General features: G+C 42.8%; 1 protein-coding gene across 3 annotated transcripts in view; it reads right to left on the bottom strand.

Moving 5' to 3' along the window:
• Window positions 1-24,410, bottom strand: part of CDH4 (cadherin 4) — a 467,238-nt gene that overhangs the window by 161,307 nt on the left and 281,521 nt on the right. For all 3 annotated transcript variants that reach the window (XM_068912696.1, XM_068912697.1, XM_068912698.1), the window contains 2 exons: window positions 18,410-18,633; window positions 2,417-2,593 (listed from right to left, as the gene is read on the bottom strand). In XM_068912696.1, coding sequence (XP_068768797.1) covers window positions 2,417-2,593; window positions 18,410-18,633 — 401 coding nt within the window. The remainder of the gene's footprint in view (window positions 1-2,416; window positions 2,594-18,409; window positions 18,634-24,410) is intronic.

Raw genomic sequence — 24,410 nt, 5'->3', positions numbered from 1 at the left:
CAGGCACAGCCTTGCTAAAAATACTGACAAGTAACTAATCAACTTCCATAAAATGGAATTTTTGCCTTCACACTAGGAAGCAAGAGTAGGAGGGAACCCGAAAGATTTGTCTATGCATTTCAAATTAGTCTGACCTATAAAAACGCAAACAGCAAGTAGTACTATGAAAATGTACTTCTGGTACGGCTTTTTGGTTTTGGATTTTTCATGCCATCCCTTCCTCAGCTTGGATGTAACCAGAACCAAAGATATCATAATGAAGGAACTGGTTTTCATCAGTTATACCTATAAAACGTAAGCTCAAGCAGGGCTCTTGGGACCAAAAGAAAGTTCAACATCCAGGAACTAATATTAGCTTTGAACGCTTTATAAAAACTAGCAGAGAAAACCGTGACAGACTTCTTTCCATACAAATAGCATCTATGCTGCAAGTTCACACGTGCACTTCTTGCTGCAGTGTGCAAGCAGATGGACATGAAAATATTCAGTGCCCAATGAGCAAGAGCATGAGAAATCAGATCAAACCGGTTACCTAGCTCTCAGAGACGGCAGAATGCCCCACGGCAATCTGGAGATGACGTGGATGGAAATAATCACATAGTGCTGGTCTTCCGAAATGTCGATTTGTCCTATCCTGGATAATTAAAGAGCAGAGTCTACCAGGGAAAGCTGCAACTCCTGCTAGGACTCACCCAAGCTGGGGGTCAGGAAATGGGCCAGGTGCTGCAGAGGGGTGGAAATACGAGACCCAAGCCCGAAGCATCAGAACTTCTCATGCTTAACTAAGTTGCACTATTTGTACAAAGCTATGATCTTCCCAGTCATTATGATACTTTCCATATACTAGGAGAAAAGGAAAGCAGCCCTCTGTAAACCATTTCTCTCTTTCCTAGCCCATTTTTTATTTCATGTTCAGTATTTCCTGTAGCATCTATACTTTAAAACCACCACGGAAAAAATTTCTGTGACAATCTGGGAGCTCTGTCTTTCCATCAGCTAGGTCACCTTTCCAAGGCTACTGGTAGTTTAGGTAATGAATATCAGTTCTTCTGTACCTATAGAAAATTTAACGTTTGCCACTTTCATTAATATAGGACTTTCGCATGCTCAGGGCCATTTGTTTCACCTCCAGACTGTAGGGAAGAAAAGCACCACAGAGACTTCAGTTCTTATAAACCAATAAATTTCCCATGGTAAGGTGGTGTCAGATGGTCCTCTCACCTCTAGTCAAAGCTCAAAAGAAACCAGCAGGGAGCGGGACAGGGTTAATGGTTTATACCATACCTAGCACTACTGAACACACAAAAACTCCTTGGCTTCCCTCTCTTTTATTCTAGGACAGACATAAAAACATTTGAGGTTTCGTTCCCGGTACTATTTCATTCCTTGTTGTATTTCCCTAATTTGCACCAAGAAATTACACCGACAATTCAAGTGCACCCAGTACTTGCTGAATTGGGAACACACACCTTCAGTCATTACATGAGTCATCGCAAAGTTCACCTCAACTTCTACAGGATTCAGCAAGCTCTTTTTTCTTCCTAGCTATTGGTTACGCAGAAGAATATCAGCTAATCGTGTGAAGCAGGTAACGATGGCAATTTGTTTTAATCCAGGCATTGTCTCAAGATGACTAGGCGAACTTCCTGAGAAGGGATGCCAATTACACACCACAGTTCCTCACAGTCTACGAGGGGGTAGACTTTTGAACAGCTAATCTTTCTAGTGCTCTGAAAACTGAAATCATTACCCACAAAAGGAAAAGAAACACATATTTGTATTTTGCTAACACTTAGCAGCAGCAAGCGACCAATGCTGATATGCCAGTATGTCTTTTAATGTCCTTTTTTCTCTTCTTTTTCTTTCTCTCTCATCCAAGAATCATCATAAAAAACCATGCAGGTAAACTCGATCTCAGTGATCATCCTGGTAAAGAAGGACACTAGCAACATGCCAAAGACGAAGGCTACATCTGCAGCGGCGGCGCGTGGCCAGCCTCCCTGGGCCGCGGCCGTACAGCTGTGCTCTGCCATGCTGCGGAGCGGGGAAGGATGCGCCACCCTCTCAGCGCTGGGCGTCACCCAGCCCAGCTTTACACCTGCAGGCGTTGGCTGGAGGAGAACGTGGGCATGCTGCCACCTTGGCAGCGATGCCAACGTCTCTTGAGGGACTGGCTGGAAGGAGGCGATTAGGCTGCTCTCTGGCTGGGGGAGGCAGAACTTGGACAACTCGCTTTGGAAGAGAAGGGCTTCAGCGGCTTCAGCAACTTTTCTCGCACGAGGGAGGAAGAGCGCAGAGCCTGCCTTTCCAGCCGGATTTCCCACGCTACAAAGCCTGGCCCGCACCTATTGCTTCACTAGACCTCTTGCAGGATTACCATTATTATTACTTTGATTTTTTTTTTTTTTAAACTTACCCGAACCAGCTGCTGTGGAAAGGGCCCTCTTGAGTTTTCTGGTACGTTGATTGGCGGGATGACCCAGTCCCTCTTCTGCCGGCGGAGGCCGTTGGCGTTCTGGTGCTGGCGCCATGGTAGCAGAGTGTCGCTCTGCTGCTGGGTGACCTCCCCAGGCACGGTCTTCCTTCCTTTTTGCTGTTTGGGAAACATGAAAGCAAAACCAGTTAGCTTCTCTATTGCTTCTTTGGACTTCTCCAACAGTAGCGCTTCCCCGCATGCAAACGGTCACACATAGCTGTGAAAATTATTGTTATTAGCATGATGTATTTCTGCATCACAAAGGCACAATATGTTTTATTGGCAACCCTGCTACCACTTCATTTTCACAAATATATGGAGCTGTCACTCTCAAATCAAGATGCCTCCCAGAATATATCGTCTTCATTACACCAGCTGCAGGGAGCTTTAGTGGCACATTGGGGTAAAGAAGTTTCTGCAAATTTCTAATAAATGCAACCTACCAGAATACAAAAAAAGAAGAAAGTTCCTTTACAGTCTGCTTTGTGGGTTCAGTGTGAAGGAAGTTCACACTGTGAAGCTGGGTATGAAGTTACCCTGCTCATTGGCACTAACAGGGTTACAGTAAACCTCCAGTCTGTGCTTCTGCAGATGGATCCTGCCAAAGCCAACAAACCGGGACCGGAGGCAGCTCCACTGCCGCAAAGGTGAATTAGTTCAACTTTTTAATGCTTCATGAGGAATGACCTTTTTAAAGAGCTGGATTTTGAATACCAACCCCATATATATCTCCCTAGTCATGTAGCCTGGCAAGTGCAATGTATCTTAGTCAATACATAATTTTCTTTGTCATTACTGGGCGCTTTTGAGTCATTCTTTATAATTTTTTTTTAATTACTGATTTTGCCCGTGGCAAACATTGGTGTTGGTCAATTAAAATGCTGCCGCAAAAAAATGGAAAGGATGGAACATTTTTTTGGATTTAAAGATGCTGGTTCATCATCAGAAAAATTCTGCCTTACAGAATGACAAATCAACAAAATGTAGATTCGGAGAGGCTCTTAAGAGGTTATCCAGTCCAAGCAGTTAAATACTCCATAGCCTTCTAAAGTTCCGGGCGTGACTTTTGAAAAGTCCTCCCTCCAAAAAAAAGATAACTAGCAAAGACACACTTGGTGAAAACAGCTTAAATTCACCATATGGTGACTTGCACTTCCCCTAGAAAATGTTTAAACTTTCGTAAGTCGGCAAGATTGGAAGCCACCTTCTCTTGATTTGAGGTTAAGATCCAGTGGGAATATTATTTCCAAACTGTCACAGTTTTCAGCCATTCTCACAGATCCCCCCCCCCCAAAATGCAAAACACCAAATTGTACTAGGAAAAAATAGCAAAAGGTCTTTCTGAGGTGGTTGCAATCCTAAGCCATGCTAACTTTTATACCTTCTCCAAACATAAAAACTTAAACAACCTACAAACACTTGCAGACCCGGTAAGCACTGACTTGAGGGAGAACATTTGCTTAGAAACTTATAGTTCGATACAAATCCACCTATTAATACATTTCAATCCTTGATCTGCAAGGGCACTGCAGCAGGCAGTCAACTGCAAACTGAAGAGCACACGCGGCCACGCGGCAGCTCCAGAGCCACACAGACCTTCTGCTCGACGCAAGCTAGACATCACAGCAAGGAGGCCATTCTCACAGCTTGATCGTGGCTCTGATCTGTGTTACCTGCGGTGCACAAATATCCACCGACTGCCGTAGTTAGAAGCATTTGTGAAAAAATGAGGCTATTTTTACCGCACACCTTAAAAATGAGCCACTCCGAACAGAGCTGAATTTTCACCAAACAGACAAGTGTGGTCTTTTCCAGTCACGTACAGAGCCACGTTTTTCACATCCTCTCTCATGCTAATGCACGCCACCGAGGTGACTGGTGTTTTGTGTTTGCCTCACTGCTGTTTTATACACCTTTAACAAGCACAGTCCCTGAGCTGCTGCAAGATCACTGCACTACTGTTCAATATTTAGATGTTATTCTAAAAATATTCACTTTAAGAGCGCAATGAACAAAGAAACGGCATCATGCTACGGCTGCAGGGGACTCTCTCAGGACTTTCAGGATACGGGTAGCAATCGTTGAAGTCATCCTTCCTGTGGGACGCAATGCGCTGCATCCAGTAGTGTTTTTCTCTAAAGACTGCTTTATCACCAGAAACGAATCTTTTCTAAACACTGATGGAAACAATGTTATCTAAAGAAGATACCCAGAAACGAATGTCAACATGAAAGAGGACTACCAGACACCCGCTACAGAAGAGTGGATATCCCCCCCTTTTTTTTAATTGGCTTGTGGTTCCCAAACGGGGTTCCTTTGAGAGCAGGTATTTGGATCAGTTTATATAATTGGCAACGAGCGTGGGGACAGATTACGAAAGGATGGTCAAATAATTTGTGCTCTGCTGAGTTTACACAGTGGAATGAGTCTGAACTAAAGACAGACTTGAGAATTAACACGAATCCCAAAGCTCCGTGTATACTGAAATAATTAGTGTCAGCTCAGCAAGGCAGTACCAGCCTTTTTAGTCGTTATGAAATATTTGCTGGCAGGTGACTAGACAGTGACTAGCTTACTTGTCACTCTTGATGATGTTTTCCTACATTAGAATAAATCATCAACATGACTCTGAATTTGGGATGTAGAATTTCAAAAGCATCTTGCAACATTTTTTTTTAAAACAACAGCTCTTCTTTATCTTCATTTGTTGACGATGCATTCTCATGACCTTAATTTCTCTGGTGTTGTTTAAATACGTTGTACATGTTTTCTGCTGTTTAAAAGCTGTGAGACAAATGCAGTAACAAAGTCTGGTGAGCACAAATGCCAGAACTATTCATGTTTCTGATTGAAACATCCAAGAACATCTCCGGAATAACAGCAACAACTAACCACGAGCCCCAGAAAACTCTCCCATACTTCTGAGTCTGCAAGGATGAGTTCAGCTCAAAAGCAGAATGTGACACTAAATTAAATTAATTACAAAATACAGCTTCCAAGTCTATTTTTGCTGATAACAGTTTTCACTGAGATAACAACTGCTCCTTCCCTCCTGGCCTTACCGGCCATATGCTTGCTAGACTCTCAGCCAGAGAATTTCAACAAATGAAGTATTGCTCTGCCTTCTGCAGGGTCATCAGAGCAGAGCCTGCCACCGTCCTCGTCGCAGCGCAAGTGGGCACCTTCGGCGCCCTGCCGCTGCAGGGCACTCTCCCTCCGACCGCTTGTGAGAGCTGCTGTCACCCTCTTACCTATGGAGAGCTGATGTTGAGAGCTTGCAGCAAAACCAAGGCAAGTCTATGAATTCCCCAGTCTCTGGCTAATGTCTTAATCACTGGGTTACTGCAATTACAGACCCACTCCCCACGCTCCTGTCTCCCGAAAGGCCGTTTTCTGCGCTCAGATCTGCTCCAGACGTGTTCGGTTCGGCGACAGTGGCCCCAAAGCGATGCTCTGGCCATGCGAGGTCCTGCTCGAGCACGCCACCGACGCCGTTGCCGCCTCCTCCCGCGGGACGGAGGAGGTTTCGTCTGGAGCCGGGGACTTAGCCAAGACGTCGGCGCTGTGCATTGAACCATCCCTCTCCGCATCAAGCAGGTGACCCTGCCAGTTTACATGAAACACCTCCAGCGGAGCTATTCTGCAGCAACGCCCACGTCTTAGCTCCCCACACGAGCACTGGGAAGACGCAGCCTGTAGCTCCTCATTTTCCAGATGAGCTGCAGCCTGTGTTATCTCTGTGTCAAACTCACTGCACATCTGATCGGAAGAACCATCCTTCTTCTCACGTCAGGAATCATCTGTCCGGAGGACACTGCATGATTTGTCTGGTCTTCAGCATTTGAACTTTGCTTTTAGGCAGAAAAATCAGAAGGCAAGGAAAGCAGCTTTGGTTCGAAAGCGTTCAGACGCCACGTGCTCTGCTCTGCTGAAGAGTCACATCATCCCCAAGACGTGACAACAACAAGGGCCACGCAGACTGCGGGGCTGATCACGATTCCCGAGCTCTGCCTCAACTCTTTTCAAATGATGTTTTCAGGTCTACCTGAAACGTTTGGAATTTTACTCTAGATCACCTTAACAGACATTCCCTGCAGCGAGGCTACAGGGGAAAAACTTCCTAGTTTCAATAGCACAGCCCATTCTGCAGCAGAAGGGACACCACACGCCAGGCAGAAAGCTGAATGCGCTCTCCGTTCTGAAAATGACACGGTGACATTTGTAACTCATTACAACATGACCAAACACCAAACGCTGAGCACGTGAGCAATACCTTTGGCAATACGCAGGCAATTAAAGGAGGATATAAAGTAGTCAGATAATTTAGTAATTATGGTCGACTATTACTTTAGGAAATTGGTAAGACTGAGAAATACAGGTGACCCAAAACAGATGAAAATCTTCAAGTTAAAGGAGGAGAAGTGATTATGAAGTGTGGGATGAAGAAAAACACTGGGAGAAAAGACCATGCTGGGATGTAAAATTGTTATGAATTTGGATTCGGCATGATTTAATGCCTTAGCATTCATATTAGAGCAATATTTTTTACAGCTTACTAATGAAGCAGGGCAAAGCATGCAGTCCTAGCTGGACTGGTCCTGTCAGTGGGATTTTAAGGGAGTAAATTTCCGTCCCCTTTCAGGCTAGCATTGCACTTAATGACGGTGGATATATCTACCTGCTGCATTCAGAAGAGGACATCTATCTAAACCGCTAGGGACTTCTAGACTTTAAAGCCAAACTCATTTAGGGGACTTTACTCCAAAAAGGTGAGGTTGTACAGCGCTCTAACTCCTTTTATGCCATGAAGCTGAAAATTCAGGGAGGCTCCTTAGCTGCATTTAGCCCCGGCAGAAACAGCTAGGGCACAAAGTCCCACCTAGCCAACAGCTGTCCGTAACTCCTGCCACTCCGGCCCAGGGCTCGTCAGCATTTCACTGGCCACAACTCTTGGGCTAAACTCCATCCCTAGTCCAGAAAGAGGTCAAAAAATAATGCGGCAAAGGAAAAGGACGTTGTGGGATTCTGATCATCTCCGCTAGTGAAAAGAAGGCTGCAAGCCACTGACTTTTCACTAGTCCACAGATAAAACCAGTGAGTGTGAAGACATACCAGCTTTCACCTTCCGCTACACTTAGCAGGAGCCAGTCCAGCCAGCTGGCACGTCTCCCTCCCAGCCAACCTGCCTTTGATATCACTCAGCCTCTGGCTACAGAGACATCTGGAAGTTATTATCCAGCAGAGCGTATCACAAACCCATTTACATACTATAATATCATATTTTGTGTTCCTGCTTAGCTGAACATTTTGGATCGCTCTAATGTTTGGGTAAATAAGCCACCATTCTCTGCATACAAATAACAGTATGTCTTAAGGTACGTTTTTTAGAGATTATTAATTTTATAGGGATCAACCCGCAAAATGAAATGCCACAGATTCAGCACTAAAATACACTATTTTTGCTGTGGCATTGATAAGGAGAGTTGATAAGGCTTTTATTTCCCAAATATCAATATCACTTATGATTGAATTCGTATTTTATTGATATGCCAGTCTTACTATTTTGAAAGAACCTTTAACACTTTGGACTAGAATTTTCAGAAAAGACATAAGTTGCTTGCTTTGCTTTTGGTGTCAATCCTAGCGCTTCACTGAGTTCACGTGTTTTTGATATGTTTTTATCAATACAAGGCAATATAAAGCCATCTTTAGTCCACTGCTCAAACATTTACCTTCATCTCCCGTATCAGCACACACTTTGAAGAGTGGCACCATTTCTACCACAAAAAATCTACTTAAAAATATTTAATATCATCTGAAGCATTTTTGCTTGTTTCCATGGTAGCCACAGAAAGGACTGGAGAAAACGATATTTACCAAACACAAAATAAGACAATGAAAATATAGCTCAGTTCTTTAACAAAAGAAACATGAGAGAGCTGCTAAATAAACATTTGCATGAATTCGGTTCGAAGGAGACAACATTTTGCTGACATCAGGGACAGCAGCAGAGGACGAATGAGCCCTTTTTTCCCAAAATACACCGTTTCCCTAGTTTTTGATCTTTTAGCAGAGAGATATTTCATTTTGTGTTTCATACAGTATAATGAAAAGGTTGCAGAACAAAAGGCAAATTTATTTATTTTCAGGTAATTCATTCTTTTGTATTTAGGTCATTGCTGAATTTGCCAAAGTTGAAGGCAGGAAAAAAAGCAGTTGTAAGAAGATGAGAGTAGCAGTTGTAAGAAGATGAGAGTTCTTATTTTAGACTTCTGTTATTACAGCCGACCTGTGTGAAGGTACTCTCTAGGAACCGTGCAGGTAAGGAACCCGTAATCTGTTCTTCTCCTTATTCACCCTCTGCAAGTCTGTTATGACTATCTATATTAGCTCTATTTACTAATAGTTGTAAGCTCTGTGGTAAATTTAATCAAAGATAGCTTCATGTCACGTCCCATTACCATCAAGGCATAAATTGCTATTCATGAATGATTTGTGTCAAAGTGCTCTGAAAACTGGCGGTTTAGCAGCAAGATGTTCCAATGTGCACAGTACTTCAGCAGGGGCATTAAATTAATGTGTTTGCAGAGAAGCCACTAATTGACGATGAGACGTGATTTTGGCAGTAGACTTCCACTTTAAGGATAATGAACAGTGTTCAGATACGGAGAAGAACCCCCTCTGCTCTTAAAACTGTACTAATAATTTCTGGTATAAACAGGAATAGGGGGAACCAGTCCTGGCAGGATATTTCAAGTGCCAAATCAAGCTGTTTGATCATCACTGCTTACAAAAGCAAACAGTGGAATCTCAGTATTTGTGACCTTTAACAAATCTGGCTACATACAGTCAGGAATGTTATGTTTGGTTAGGAACTCATTAAACAAAATTACCTCTCCATTTATAGAAACCATACAATTACAGTAGAAAATATTTTAATTAAATCAGCTAGTTAAGCAAAAATTCATTACTTTTTTTTTTTTTTTATCAGTTAGCAGTGGGGCTGCATAGAGCAACTCATATTAGAGTCAATTAGTATGAAAAACTGTCAGATTTGGCAAGTGCAGGAGCTTCCAGAACACATCAGCTGACAGGCACGAAAAAGTTTGACTAAACTCTAACAGCGTTATTGCCCCCAGAGGAGGAGAATAAGCCACGTGAAATGCACGCACATGCACTGGGCATGCCAAATGCCACGCTCGCAAGGTGTCTGCATCAAAGCCGGGCAACAGCCTGCATACAAGCACTGTTCCTTGATGTCTGAAAAACAATATATGCACGCAAATTTAGGGTTGTTAGGTATCTGGCTGCCTACGTAGACTTTGCAAAATTTGATCCCATGTAACTAATAAAACGTGACCAGAACAGCCGAGAAAATGAAAGGTTCCTTAACACTGTAGGGCTGCAAAAGAAAAAGCTGAGGAAGAGTAGCAGGTCAAAACAGGAAATTTTTAACTAGGGAGAATATAACTCTCTAGAGGGGAAGACCCTCTTTTTGCAAAATATGCAGTAGGTCCTTTACTGGGAATTGTAATTAAATGCGAAATTAAGTCTGGACTCCAGAGAAAAGAGACACCTACTAAGTCTATGCAAAAACCACAAGCCTTCCTTAAAAAACTCTTATTCAAAACAAAAACAGTTCCAACTCTTTGATCAGAAAAGCGAAAAAGATTGGTGGCCCAGATAAGCACCTTAAACATACAGTTGACAGCTAGCACGCAGGCTCACGTTTTCAGCAAGAATATGGCTTTTCAGGTAGTTGCTGGCTAGCTGACCACCCATTAGAGCGAAATATGATGATTCCCTACTGCAATTTATATGAAACTCAGAAATCATCTGAGCTCACCCACACCTTCTGGTTGCCTGAACTTTCAGTAAATTATCACTGTTTTAAGTTGAAAACTGGTAAGTCAGCACAGCGCTTTAATATGCTTTGCTTTTGTGCTAGCAGAAAAAGGAGATCTGTAGAAATGAACACTAATGTTCATTACCGAACAGTCACGAAACACGAAAGGATACTCTAAGGTGAGGGAAATCCTAGCTAGGATGGAGAGGCACAGCTGTACTGAAATTTATTATGTGGTCCCACAACAAACTGATGATTAGAGGTATTGTCTCTACTGTGCACTGCTTTAAAGATTTTAAGTGATGTTCTTCCTCTTCCCTTCTGAGGTAGAATCACAGACTACTGCAAGCACATAAGACATCCACCTGCCTTTGGTGGAGTCCTTCATGGCTCCCACAGTCTTCAAGCATCTGTGATATCTGTCTTGTCAGTGCCATGCTCTGAATATTACTTGAAGAGCCTTCCAGTGAACAAAAGATGATGACATCATCCACGAAGTAGGGCTCTTTTGATGTACTTTTCTTTCTCATTTAAGGCTTGAACATTATATCCCAACACGGAAAGTTCTGATGAGGCTGTTTCCTTGCACACATCAACTTGACCTTTCCACATTCCCTTTCTACGATCTAATCTCACAGTGCTTCTTACGGTAGGACTGTTTAAGAAACATCTAAATTACTGTTGTACTCTACTTTCTAGTGTTTACAAAAAGACACTTCTATTTTCAAGTTAATGTCATCCTCATAATTGGAAGAAGCCATACACAATAATTTCAGAACTGTAAGTACTTCTCAAGAGTGTGGCTATTAAATTAGAGAATACTATGTACTCTTCTACTTCTCACCTGTTCAGATACCTGTATCACAGGAATAAAGGTGATGGATCTTGTCTTATAAGGCAAAAACACTGTTGGAGCTTGATATCAGCTCTCTCATTCTCCAAATATCTTATCCAGAAAGATGCATGAAATATCTGGGCTAGAAAACTGAGTTCATCATCTACCACTGATGAACTTTTATCAAGTAATTTTATGGGCAAAATTCAAAAAACTGCTCCAAATCACATTTCTTTTGCTTCTAGAACTCAGCAGCCTATTATAATCGCACTTCATCACAGGAAGGAGCAGGAGCAAATCTACCCCTTAGCAAGCCGGTGAGAAATTTTAATCTCATTTTATTTGTCTAAAGCCATGTGGTTCAAAAGATACACGACTTAAAATAATCATAATTAATGAATTAAATGTAACAATATCCCTTCTCCTCATAGTGTTTGCAAGAAAAGAGATCATAAGAGATTTAAGAGATCACAAGGCATCACTTATACTTTAACACAAAGCAAGTAATTCATTCTGATACTTCTTCCCAGAGCTAGCGTGCAAGTTAGCCCTTTCAAGTTATCCTTTCATTATTTCAAGAGGATCTTGAGAGAAGGCTGTTCTTCTTTTATTCCCCAATCCTGGAGTGCACCTAAGCATATGCTTAAATTTGAACACATGTGAACACATTCCATTTATCCCAATTTACATGATTAAATTTAAGGGCACGTTTAAACGCTGTGCTCGATGGAGACAGCAAGTGTTTGAAATCGCGCACCTTAGGGGAGGATGACAGTCTGCTTAGCCCTTCCCTGCTACATGGGACCCTGCGTTCTTCTCCCTCCTGCAGCCAGTGATGCCACAGAGGCAGCGTTAAGCAGCAGAAACACCATGAAGGGGACACGACCTCGAGAGGTTGGAAAGGACTGAAGTCCTTCTTCAGCCACAGCTTGTAACTGTGAAATTGCTTCAGCACTCAGAGCAGAAGAGACAGAAGAATTCTTACAGCCCAAAACATACGTTTACTTTAACAGATGCGCCTGTGTGAAGGAATTTTTGTCTTTTACTCAAACTCATGTTTACACACCACTGTCAATGAATAACCATAGCAATGAAGGTTTTTTGGTTTTTTTTTTTTTTGGAGATTGAGTGCAAAATATTCTCTTGAAGTGGTAGTCAGACTTCAGCAGTTAACAACAAAGAACGTGAAACCAGAGGTCAAGGGCTTGGATCTCACAAGGGCAAGGCGCACATCACAGGCAGGCAGTACGCAGTAGTCCAACAGTTTTGTTTTATCAGAAAAGACTTATTTCCGTGCAGGTAGTTTGAGTCTTACGATTTCTTTTTTGTTTGATGGAACACAGATCTAGAGTGAGTTTCACTTAGGGATGATCTTTCTAGCATGGCTTTGATCGTGACCCTTGGTAAGATGGTGACTACTCAAGAAATAAGGTAGCAAGCGTGGCTCTGTGAAAATTCACTCAGAGGAATGCTATTCCAAGGCAAAGAGCACGTGTATCTCACATTGTTTTCAGTGCAAGGCAATGATATTCAACACATCTGAAAATCTGGCCAAATAAGTGCACATGATTTCATGAACAGCACTTTCAAAACATGCTATGATTAAATACTAGATGTTCAAATTCATTTAAGTGTGAAGTCAGACAAGTTCACCTAGTATGTCTTCATTAGTCTTCCACAATTATTGTGATTGGTCTCACTGCCAACAGTTGTACGATATTAATTTTATTAGTCAACTGCTCTCTCATCTTTTCCAATAATCTGTTTTGTTAAAGCCTCAAATGATGTCTCACAAAATCACCTAGAAACCCAGAAATCACTGCATCTATTTGCATTCACCGTGTTATGGCCTTGCTTCCCTGATGAGGCTACAGGACTGAAAATGACCCGGGCTGCAGTTTCATTAGAATTAGCGACAGCCGTGGATTGCCTGCAGAAGCGGGCGAAAGGGGCAGCTCCAGGGAGTCCAGCGGGCAGTACAGCAGTTGTGAAAACGTGCGCGAACAGGGCCAGGGAGGGGGAGGATGACAAACCCAGCCCCTGTTCTCCTGCCCCTCTCTAGGGATAATACCATTTGACGGGGCTAACTCCATGCCAGACCGTCTCTCTCCCCTGTAGCAGGGAAGGAAGGCAGGGAGGAGATCACACAAGGCATCGCTTTCTCCCCTCTCTTCCAAGCGCATGTGCTTGAGAGCAACAGGAAGAACAGGAGCCGTGGAAGCACAACTCCAACTACTCCTGCTTAAGGTGTCATTTTCTTCCATCAAGGGAAGGATACGTCTTCATTGCTCCTAGGCGCTGCACAGAAAACGCCGGCTAGCGCAATAACTGGGGTCATAAACAATATCAGTGCTGAAAGAGCCCTTCCTTGCCTGGAGACCTTTGTATTTGTGATCAGCAATAAAAAGCTGTAGTGGAATTTAAAAACCTTAGCCAGGTAAAATGCCAGAGATGATTATTTAAAGGCTTTAAATCAAAAAAACTGGCTTTAAGAATCGGCTTTTCACATTCATATCACTTTCATATGGGTTATGAAAGAATCCCAAAATAAGACAAGACGTAAAAAAACATAAACAGGGCTTATGCAAGGATTGATTTTTGACAATATTTCTCAATGTTTTAAACGCTAGTTGCATATCCATATATTTGCAAGATTTTAATTGCACAATTGGCAATGATTTAACATTGCAAAAATGTACATACTTCCACGCTCAGAATTTGAGACACTAAGACAATGACAGAAATAGGTTTATACAAACAATTCACAGAAAACAACTTTTTTTCTAAAGGAAGTCACTGTCAGCAAAGGTGACTGGCACCCTACGTATGCTGAATATATCCTATACCTCCATACCGTTTCGGTGAGGATTTTTTTCTACTCTCTCTTTCTATGATCCCGATTTAACTCATGAAGTGAGAGCTACAGGAAAATAAAATAAACTAATAAAAAAAAGATTACCAGACATGATTCAACATGTTTAGACACACCCAAGCACTGAAAAATAAGAACAGACCAATATGAAACAGTGGGCCACAATGTCGGATGGGACAAACTAGCTCAGAGAGTGGAGGATGCTGAGTAACGAAGAGTAACGAGGAGGCTCTCTAACACCGGGGAGGATGTGGGAAATGAAGCACAAGCGGCTACAGATCCATCTGCACTCTTCGGAAGGTCGGAGTTCCTGCACATATGAAGCAGAGGGCACTCTGAAGACTGGAGTCTTCAGCTATGTCACTGTTCGCAAACATAATCTTCATCTTTGGCCTTTTGGTTAAATCAATATGCAACTGTTGGAAATAACAGGATGTATTTTTAGAAAAGAAGACACGGCACTGCTAATTCCAGAAAAGTAAAGCCTGGCTTTACTGCGTTTTCTTCTGGAGCATTATCGCACTCAAGTTTATCTTTCCTAAGTGCTGACATGAGCTACAAGGACCTAATACTAGCTTCATAAACAACTTTTTTCTTTTCTTTCTTCCTCTTTTCTGTTTTCCAAATTACACCCACAGGTCCCGCTGATACTTTCAATGGCAACAACAGGCAGTCTGACAGGAACAGTGTAAGAAACTTTATCGTAAGTATTTATTGTTATGCTAGAATATCACTCAGTTTTCTCTGGGGTAATTCGACACTCCTGTGGGAAATATGTGACCTCATTTGCATTTCCTAATTGAATTGCTATCAGGTTTCCTGCAAGACTGAACAAAAAAAGTTCCTACAGTTACTAACACCCTTGTATTAACCAGAAAAAAAGTTTACCTTCAAGTGTTTGCTGGGGAGGCGGGGGGAATGTACGCTGGTATATCTTAAAATACTTTTATTTAAATATTTATCTTCCTTCCGATCACTTTATCTTGCGTGCATTAAACTCTGATATTGTAGTTAGAATCCCTGTATCACAGTGGCTGCCAGTGAAGATTTGCAGATTTGCCTAGGTTATTCAGTTTTCTAATCAAATTAGCACATTTTTGAGGCCAACATTATAAAGGAGGGGAAACTGTCACTGTCTTGGATCACTCACCATTAAAGTGTCAGCCTCCGCTGAGAGTAACGGCACCGCGCGCTTGGAGGCACACGCATAAACACCAGAAACTGATTTTGCACTGAAAGCGCACACGGGGACAACTGTCCCAACAGGGAGCCCTCCTGAATGGATTCGCCACTCAGAGGGCACGCTGGCCACTGCCAACGCTCTCCTCTTCCATGCTGCAACTTTCCATTTTTATGTACTGGGGTAATAAAGGATCACAAGCACAAAGGATCACACCACTGTTTTGAAGAGTTTGCCCTCGGTGCGCTCCTGGGATGTAGAAAAGTACAATCACTGCTTCCGTTTCATGGACAGGGAGTAGGGAATTGGGTCGGCCTCCCCTAGAAGGCACCAGGCAATTTACAGCAGAGCAGGGACCTCATCTCTGGTCTCCCATGTCCTCAGCCAGTATCCTAACAGGGGCAACCTCTTCTCTTAAGATTTGTTCTGTAGTAACCTCCAGGATCAACCAAACGCCTCAGAGTGGCCATTCCAAGTGGGATAATTCTGCTCTCATGAAGCTTCACCCATGGATAGTTGTGAAACAAATTCTGATTTCTCCTTTAAATTATGTTCTTAAATGGAAAAGAGGAGCAGAAAGCGTCTTGTCGCGCAGTGAGACTGCAACAAGCGAGGGCCATCAGTCATGGAGAAGCCTACAGACATATAGCGGAGGGCTAGGCAAGCTAGAAGGACTCGGTTGCGTTGCAAGCGCCAGTCAGCACTGATGTGCAGCAAGGCAGGCGTCCTATCAGTCGTTTTTAATGTCTGCGAACTGTTAGGTATTTTCACAAAATCAGCCACAAATGAAAATGGATGTACGCACTAGAAGAAAGAGTGGGTCTCCTTCTCTCTCTCTCTCTCATGTCACCTCCACCTTTGTCTCCCCTATCTGCTTTCTCTATCCTCTGAATATACGAGAAAATTCTTTAAAACAATTATGTTGGTTTTGCTTGAGTCATATTATACCTTACAAAAACAAATGTGAAATCTGTTTCTAGTAAAAACCATGAAATGTAGTATATTAGGGTCATGGCCTGAAACACATTGAACTGGATATTGTTGGTTTTTTAGCATAAACACTATTATTTTTGAAAATAATCTCATAATCATATTTATTTCTTCAGTAAACAAAGTATTATTTTGCTTGCAAAAAAGCAAAACATTTAAATAAGACACTAGTCAGATGCCTGCAACAGGGACCCACAATAAAACTGTTTGTGACCTTATCATTAGTGTTGTTTTCTACGTTTTTCCAGCCTCAAACTGCACACTAATAAGGCTTTTAGAAAGCAGGGATATGAATTTTAAAAAGCCTATCTCTCTCTAGTTTGAACTAGAGTTCAGCTTATACTAACATTAGATGAATTTCCAACCAAATATTTTACTAAAACAGAAATGTGTGCTTACTCAGTTTTCTTTCGGCTACCCTGAGAAGAAATTTAAAGCAGTATACAAGACACCTTACTTTGTTCTTTCAATATTTAATTACTTCTAGAAAGAAGCAGTATTTCTTTGGCTACAAAATGGCAAACACAGCTGACATAACATACAGGGCTTAATTATATCTTGCACAAGCCAGAGCCTTACTGAAGAGGCGCAGAAGTGTATTTATATGACGCTAAGCCGTGCAAAACCTCAGGGGTCAGCCCGCTGGGTGACTGCTAGATTTAACCTTCTCCAAATGCTTTCCTGCTTCTCTCACGTGTCTGAGGGATTCTTACAGTGAGGCACAGAAAGTCTTTCCCTCGCTCGTCCTCCCTCCTTCTCTGCCCTGCTCTCTCTGCACAATCAGTACAGAAAAGAGAAGGAGAATCCAGCCTTGCTATTTTGACAACTACCACAGCACATTAATCCTAACTATAACCACGGCCACGTGACCCTGCCCATTCCTAGCCTCACTGGGACCATTCCCCAGGGACACACACCTTCATCCTTACACTGCAGGGCTTGAAGATCCGACGACAAATCAAGCTTTTCAGCCAGTTTCGGGCCGACTCTTATCTCTAAACCTAACCCCAACCATAGCAACAAGCACAGAACTGCGTTTTTTGAGGAAGCAGCAAACCACATAACTCTTTAGTCAGTCTAGTACAAGGTCTGCAGCCCAAAGTATCACTGAAAAGGAAGGGGGAACTATAAAAAGTTGGAGAACTGCTGCCCAAGATTAGATATGGAAGAGACAGGCCTGAGACAACTACTAAAGGAGCAAGCCAGAAGAAGTGTGCTTTGTGGCACAGTCCCTGACTGGAGGGGCCCTGTGCGGCCTACGGTTGTATTTAAATGAGGCAACGTCGCTCTCAGATTGCTGGGCAGGGACGGATCCCTTCTGCTTTTTAGCTATGTGCATGAAACTAAAAATGAGAGAACATATCTGCAATCTTTTGTCTGAAATACTGACTGGTGAAGGCTTTGGAGCTGGCTTTGACTCTTTAACTGCAGGGAAGGCAAGACACTGGCGTCCAGACAAATGGACGTTTGCCACAGAGGTGCCACGCTGTGCTTCGCTGCCCCGTTGGCCAACACTTCATGTGAGCATATGTCCCTTATCAAGCAGCAGCAATGTTCCCTGTCCTTGCTGTCTACGAAGGAGACAAGCCTAAATCTCCCATCTGGACCCCTATTTGGGAGCATGCTACTCCACCACGGAGCTGCAGGGCCACGCAGGTGGTCCACCGAAAGAAATGAATCACAGTAGGAACCACAGAGAAGACTCCAAAGTTTACCCACAGCAGCACAGCATAAACAGTCAGTGCGTTGCTCCAGATTTATGTTGTCACAAAAGAAATGTGAATTTAGCCTTACATTTATCAACAAGATGGCCTGTGTCAATTCCAGAGAGAGGTAGGCACCCTTCATCGGCAGGCTTTATTTCAACTCGAGGGAGCGTATTAGCAGCGAGAAGCAAACATAAGCTAAGCGAGGCTGTAAGAATCTGCAGTAAATAACTGAACCTAGCAGTCACTTAAGAACATGAAAGTGCAAACTCAGAGAACGCTTTCCTCGCTGGTAACGTTAAATGATTTATCTGACAGAGGACCAAGGAACGACTGCAAGATGTTGACTGCCGCAGCTTGGGGCTTTTTCTACCCGGAAACTTCCCCTTGAGGTACAGACCAGACAATATGAATAATTCTATGCTGCATTTAACTTTTTAAAGGCATTGGGAACACAGGCAAAGGAAGACTGGAAGAAGAAAAGTGGTTTTGAGAACTTCTTACCTTGTGTCCACTGTGCTGCGATTTCTCTCCCACCAGGAACCTGACAATTGCCTCCCATCTGTCCAGCGTCTGGGGATCCCATGCGGTCACTATGAGTATCATCTGCTTGGAGGGCATCTGCAGCTGGTGGACTGCATACATGGTCCCATCTGCTCTCACCTTGAAGTCCAGGCTGTTGGTTTCATACCGAATTCCCTTGTTACCAGCACAGCTATTGAATTTTACTAGAACACAGAGCAAGAGACGGAAGAAACGTGTGAGATTGGCACGATAAGAAAAGCAATCAAATACAAGTTTCAGACATTTAATTTTCACTGATGTGTTCTATATCTCTAATAACCATCAAGGAAATGATTTAACTGTTTCTTCGACCTTTCACGAATGCTCTTGTACTTTATCTCCATTCCCTGGAGAAGAAGTTGTAAGCCATTTTTAAAGTATTTGATACAGTTTCATTAGATCTCAAACGCAGCTGTTCCCTATTTCTACAAGTGGATTTCTCCCTTGTCGCCATTATCTTTTAAATGCAACTGGAGTCTATTACCCACACTGTGGGTATTTTTTTGCACAAAATGTACTCCATTTCCCTAACCCTTCAAAAACCTACTTAGCAATAGCCTATTTGCACATTCTTAACTGAAATTTAAGAGCCCATAACGATTCCATTATCAGAAATATAAAAACAAAAAAATAAACAAAGAAGAAAAAATAAAAACATTTGGTGGAACATATTCCTCTGCTGGAGGCGGGCACATACCACCAGAACCGTAACCTCCGCCCAGGTGACTGCTCGCCACCTTGCACCTGGGTGGAGGAAGAGCCTCAAGACTTTGCTTCACAAGCCACCACTTATCATTTAAAAGCTACCACTGTCAGATCAAAGCCCTCCAAATGCTGAACTTCTATTTGGTCACTTTTCAGTCAAGCTCATTTACTCTCTAGTTAGAAAAGCATTTTTATTGGCACTATGATACGTCACATACGTTACGCTGGAAAAAACCCCAAAATTATTACATGACAAAACTGACAAATCCAATAGAAATCGAACCTGCAGCTCATCGCATGGGAACCAAAACATTTTCTGCTCTTCTGGTAATCCACGGGACAGAATACACACGTGGTGAAAGCAAACATATCTGGATTTAAATAAAAACATCTAAAAAGGGGGCACGGGGGAAGGAAAAAGCAGCCGGAAACAGCTAAGGCAGTCCTGCTGCCAAAGCCCCCAGTACCATCAAACTCCGGAGAAATGAGAGAAGTGGATAAGGGTGGAGGAAGGAATTGAGCGAAGGTTTCCCGAATCCCCAGCCTGTGCCCTGATCACAGGGTTTCCCTTCAACTCCTTCACAAAGCTGTCTCTCTCAGTAATCGGAGTGCTGGCTCATGTCGCAATTATACATCCTACAAAGGCTTTCCAGGCTATGTAGTTATTTAAATCACATCAGTACATTTTTATGTGTGCGCAGTGGAAACTGCTACCTAATGCTGCAGTAAATTATTAGGTGCAAACAGCAAACGTCATACACTGATTAAAAAAGAAGATAAATAAAGTTACCCAGTATATAAAAACAAAGTGGGTAATGTTTTTATGCAATTTCATTGTCAGAGACTACATGATTTAATTTTTGTTATATCTGGAAGCTGGGGAAAACCAGAGTCCCTCCCAGTTTTGTTTCAGAAAGCAGGCTGTTAATCTGTCTGTACTTTTCACTGTAGCTCAGACTGCAATAAATAACTCCCGTGCCTATCTCATCCGAAATGCTTTAGTCCAGACATTTGACCAGTTATCTCCACTTCCTATCTCCAGGAGCATAACAAATGCTTTTTAGCGTAATAGGAGGGGGCATCTCCTGCACTACTCAAAGTTCAAATGAAACCATGGTCACCATTTGTCTAAGGAACAAGGTATTACTTAACTGATACTCAGGCCACAGTGTTGAAGCTCTTGCTATCCTTGCTTTCAGCCCGAATGTCATTGGAAAGGGTAGATGTTCAGCAGACTGGAGAAGGAGATCTCTACTAAAGTGAAGCTTCTATCAAGTTAAATAAAGAATGGAGAAAGCCTGCAGGACTGAGTCTCCCCCAGTTCCAGAAAAGCTTGGAATTATCTCAAACTTCAAAACCCAGGTGCAGAACCTGAAGCAAAACTTTAAAATACTTTACGACTCTCTGTGTAGAAACGTCAATGTCCCTCCCAGTCAGAAGTGGCAAGGAGCTCGGGACCCTCTCCAGCTGCCCTCTGCTGCGTGCCCACGTGCCATGCCTGCAGCACCCAACCCAAACCCAACCAGCACCCGAGGCTACCAGTCTGCTGCCCTCCAAAACAGGATGTCACGTCTGAATGGCCTACTGGGGACAATGCCTGGCCCACGCTACCTCCTGAGAGCGATGCCCAGCTCCAGCCAAGGACTGTGCTCTCAGTCTGACCATCATAGCCCATTTCTCAGACCCACCACAGGCCCCACTAGGTTTAAGAGTAAAGATAAAGCCATCGAGTCTTTCCATAGCCTTCAATCAGCTCTAGACTAGTCTGAAAAATAAAGATTTATGAAAGCAATGAATAAGGCTAACACATGCATGGTCTGGTGGCACCCACCCTGCACCCACCCTGCAGCCCAGCAGCCACCGCACCCACCCTGCACCCACCGCAGCCCAGCAGCCACCGCAAGGGCCTCAGAGAATCACGGCGTAGCAGGTGCTGCCAGGAGCCCTTCTCCACAGCACCTCCAGAACTTGCTTTCTATGAGATTTCTGCTCCTTAATCTCTCAAGACTTTCTGCAAATCTCCCCCTGGAGTCACAGCTATAATAAATATGTGTGAACACATCGAGTGCTTCGCTGTTAATATGTTATTTATTTTCACCTCCTTGCCATCAGTGTTGTTAGAAACAATGCACCTCAATTGCTGCATCATTGCACTCTTTGGCTATATAACGGCAGTGTCAAAAATTGAGTCCCATGCTTTCCCTTCTGAAGCAACAACTTATCATATACAAAAGACATTTGAAGAAGAGAGAAAGGAGGGATAATGACTGCACATTAAAAACGATTCAGAGGTTACTTTGATTTTATTGAGATTAAAAGAAAGCCCTACAATGTACTTGCAGGCTAAGAGAAAAAAAATCCCCTCCTATAGGTGTATGCAGTGATTTCAGTACTCAAAGTATTTAAACATCTGCTTAAGACACAGTGCAGTGCTCCAATATGCTGCTCTGGTGTCATATGTCACTGTGTCGACTTTTATGCTCCATTATCTAAAAATGGCTACCTCTTAGACAAAGTCCCTCTGTGATTCACTAATTACTTCCATTAGTTTAAAACAAACTTGACTAGAGACAGAGAAAATCCTGAGAGAAATTAAGTCTAATTTTTTAAACAAGCAACGTCTCTGCTCCACATTGTTCTTCTCAGGTGCCACAGGTAGACAAGCGCTCGGTGGCGGATTAAATGCAGGGAACTCTGCAGAAGAACCCTCGGCAGCTGCAAATGGGAAAAGGCTTCGAGGATGTACCAGTTCTCTGCCTTTTAGTTATTAACAGGAGTGGTGCCTCGCACACCACCCCAGAGGACAGCTGAACACATTGGTTCAGCCCAAGTGCAGCTCTACGGCTGTGTGGTGGTGACCCTGGGGACCGTATGTCCCCTCCCGGACTGGGCAGTGGTTTTGTGCTTGATTTAGGGTACTTTTGGGAGTATGAAAAGGTTTCCTCACCAGGCCAATGACGTGGCATGAGCTGATGTGCTGCTCTCCTGCTCGCTCCTGCTCGGAGACAGAGGAGAGGCTGCAGCATCACCATGGATCAAGCCTTGGTGGTACTTCCGGTGACAATCTTCTGACTAATCAATGTACCATGCCTTCGACAGACAGCAATTTGTGTTCCCAATTAGACGATACACGATTGTTTTTTACAAAAATTGCTTCAATAAATCACTCAAAGTGCAAAAAAAGCCAGGCTGAACCCCCCCCCCCCCACCTCACCTCCTTCCATCCTCCTGCTGCTGCTGCTTTATTGCCTATTTATATCACTGCTAAGACACTGCGTCTGCTGGGACCTCAAGTGGACACTCGCTTGTTTTCTGTGAAGGACTCAGCTACGCAGCTGAAACTCAAAAGCATCTCTCATACCAACTAAAACAGAAATAGGTCTCAGAAAAATCCTGCCATACAAATTCACAAGACTCAGAAGCAACGTGTTAATGTTTTATGATTATTAGAGAGATGAACAAATATGAGGGATGGGTAAGATGGCCTAAGAGGCCTGGCTCCACCCTGTGCTGGGTGGAAACATCTGGAGCAAGCAATATGACTTGTTCCCGTGGTCTCAGCTGCACATTGTTTCATGCTCAACATGGGTAAGGTTGCATCTACACTGGCAAGCAGCAGCACGCTGTGGGATCACTCAAAGGCTGGTGCTGAGGACCAAAGTCCGTGCTGTGCATTTGGGGTTGCACTTTGGACAGCGTCTAGCCAGTTCCATGCGGTATAGAGGTTCCACCAAACCTGCTACCGTTCTGCCAAACGAATCTCACAACCTCTCCTCAGTTTTAAGCAAAAAACCTATGAAAGGTGTCCGCAAGTAGATCTCCAAGCCAATTTTCTCCTATGACCGCTTTCAGTAGAAAAGTGAGATCTGCTTTGCAGAAAACGCCCGTCACATAGGGGATACCATCCGGGAAACTCCCCAGATTCTATGTGTTTGGGATCGCGATGCCTGGCTGACAGTAAGTCTAGCTGTTGGTATTGCTCTAGGTATCGTTTATACACTGCCTATAAAGCGTATCTCCAACACGGTATAGACCAATTGCTCATGTTCTCACTACACGAGAGCAAAGGCTGTCATTAGTGATCATATGCTCATCTTCCTTGCTTCCCTTTGAAAACAATTCCTCTGGGTGTTACAAGACTACTGAGAAGCATTTAGATATATGTGTGTGTATGTGTGTGTGTATATGCATATATGTTTGGAAATGTGACAAGCAATACACACATGTATTTGGAAAAAAAAATACAATTATTGTTCTGCAGTAAATGTCATAGCTCAAGAAAAGGCAATCTCTTACAAAATTTCAAATCCTTCCTCCGACCTCTACTTTTTGCTCTTATGGAAACAGAAATTAAAATTGCAGAAAACATATAGTCTTTTTCTCTTCCTTTAGCTCTAAATTTATGTAATTTGCAGTTGATGTAAATTTTGACTTTAAAATAATTTAAGAAGTAAACAAACAAACATTGGATCTGTTCACTAGAATTAGATATCTCTGTGGACTCAAATCCATCTTTCTCTGACCAGTTTGAAGTCTAAAGAACACTGCATGAATTTAACATTCAAAAGCAACAGCATCAGTAATTAGGATTTCAGATAAACAGCAGAGCCACACATCTATCATTTTTACAGGATGGTAGAAAAGAAAACTTTTTTTAATATACTCTGGAAAACTGTTCAGTGATGCTTATCGAAAGCTTATGCTGAAAACTGCATCAAATATGTGATAAAAAGAAAACCAGGAAGGCACCCTCATTAGCAGGCTTGCAGGTTTAACCCTTTACCCTCATCATTTTTAATTGCTTCTCTATGAAAGGAGGAAATTCGACAATTTGATATGCTGAAATAGGTACTGAGTGATGGGCAGAGAAGCTGCAGGAGTCTGCAGCAAACTGCTGGGCATCTAAGGAAAAAATAAATGGTATCTTTCTTCAAAAAAGACACAGGGTAAAAAAAATTCAACAAGTTTTGCATTGTTCCTTTTTATTATTTAGCTTGTTAAACTAGCTGGACAGAGTCAAATGATCAAGCGAAGATCCTGAAAGATGTATGAGTACACTGAACCTGCTTGCCCCCTAAATGTCTGAGAAATATCTTGAATTTAATAGGACTATAAATGGTATAAACCAAAGAATTCACTTCAAGCCATATCATTCTGGATTCTCCTTTAACTTCTCCTATCCCATTAAAAAGTGTCCCCTCTGGCAAGCTGCACAGTGCTGTAAGACCAGGAAGGA

Source organism: Struthio camelus, chromosome 18, assembly GCF_040807025.1.
Source record: "Struthio camelus isolate bStrCam1 chromosome 18, bStrCam1.hap1, whole genome shotgun sequence".
NCBI classification, from domain to species: domain Eukaryota; kingdom Metazoa; phylum Chordata; class Aves; order Struthioniformes; family Struthionidae; genus Struthio; species Struthio camelus.
This window is presented reverse-complemented; position numbering and strand designations above follow the sequence as displayed.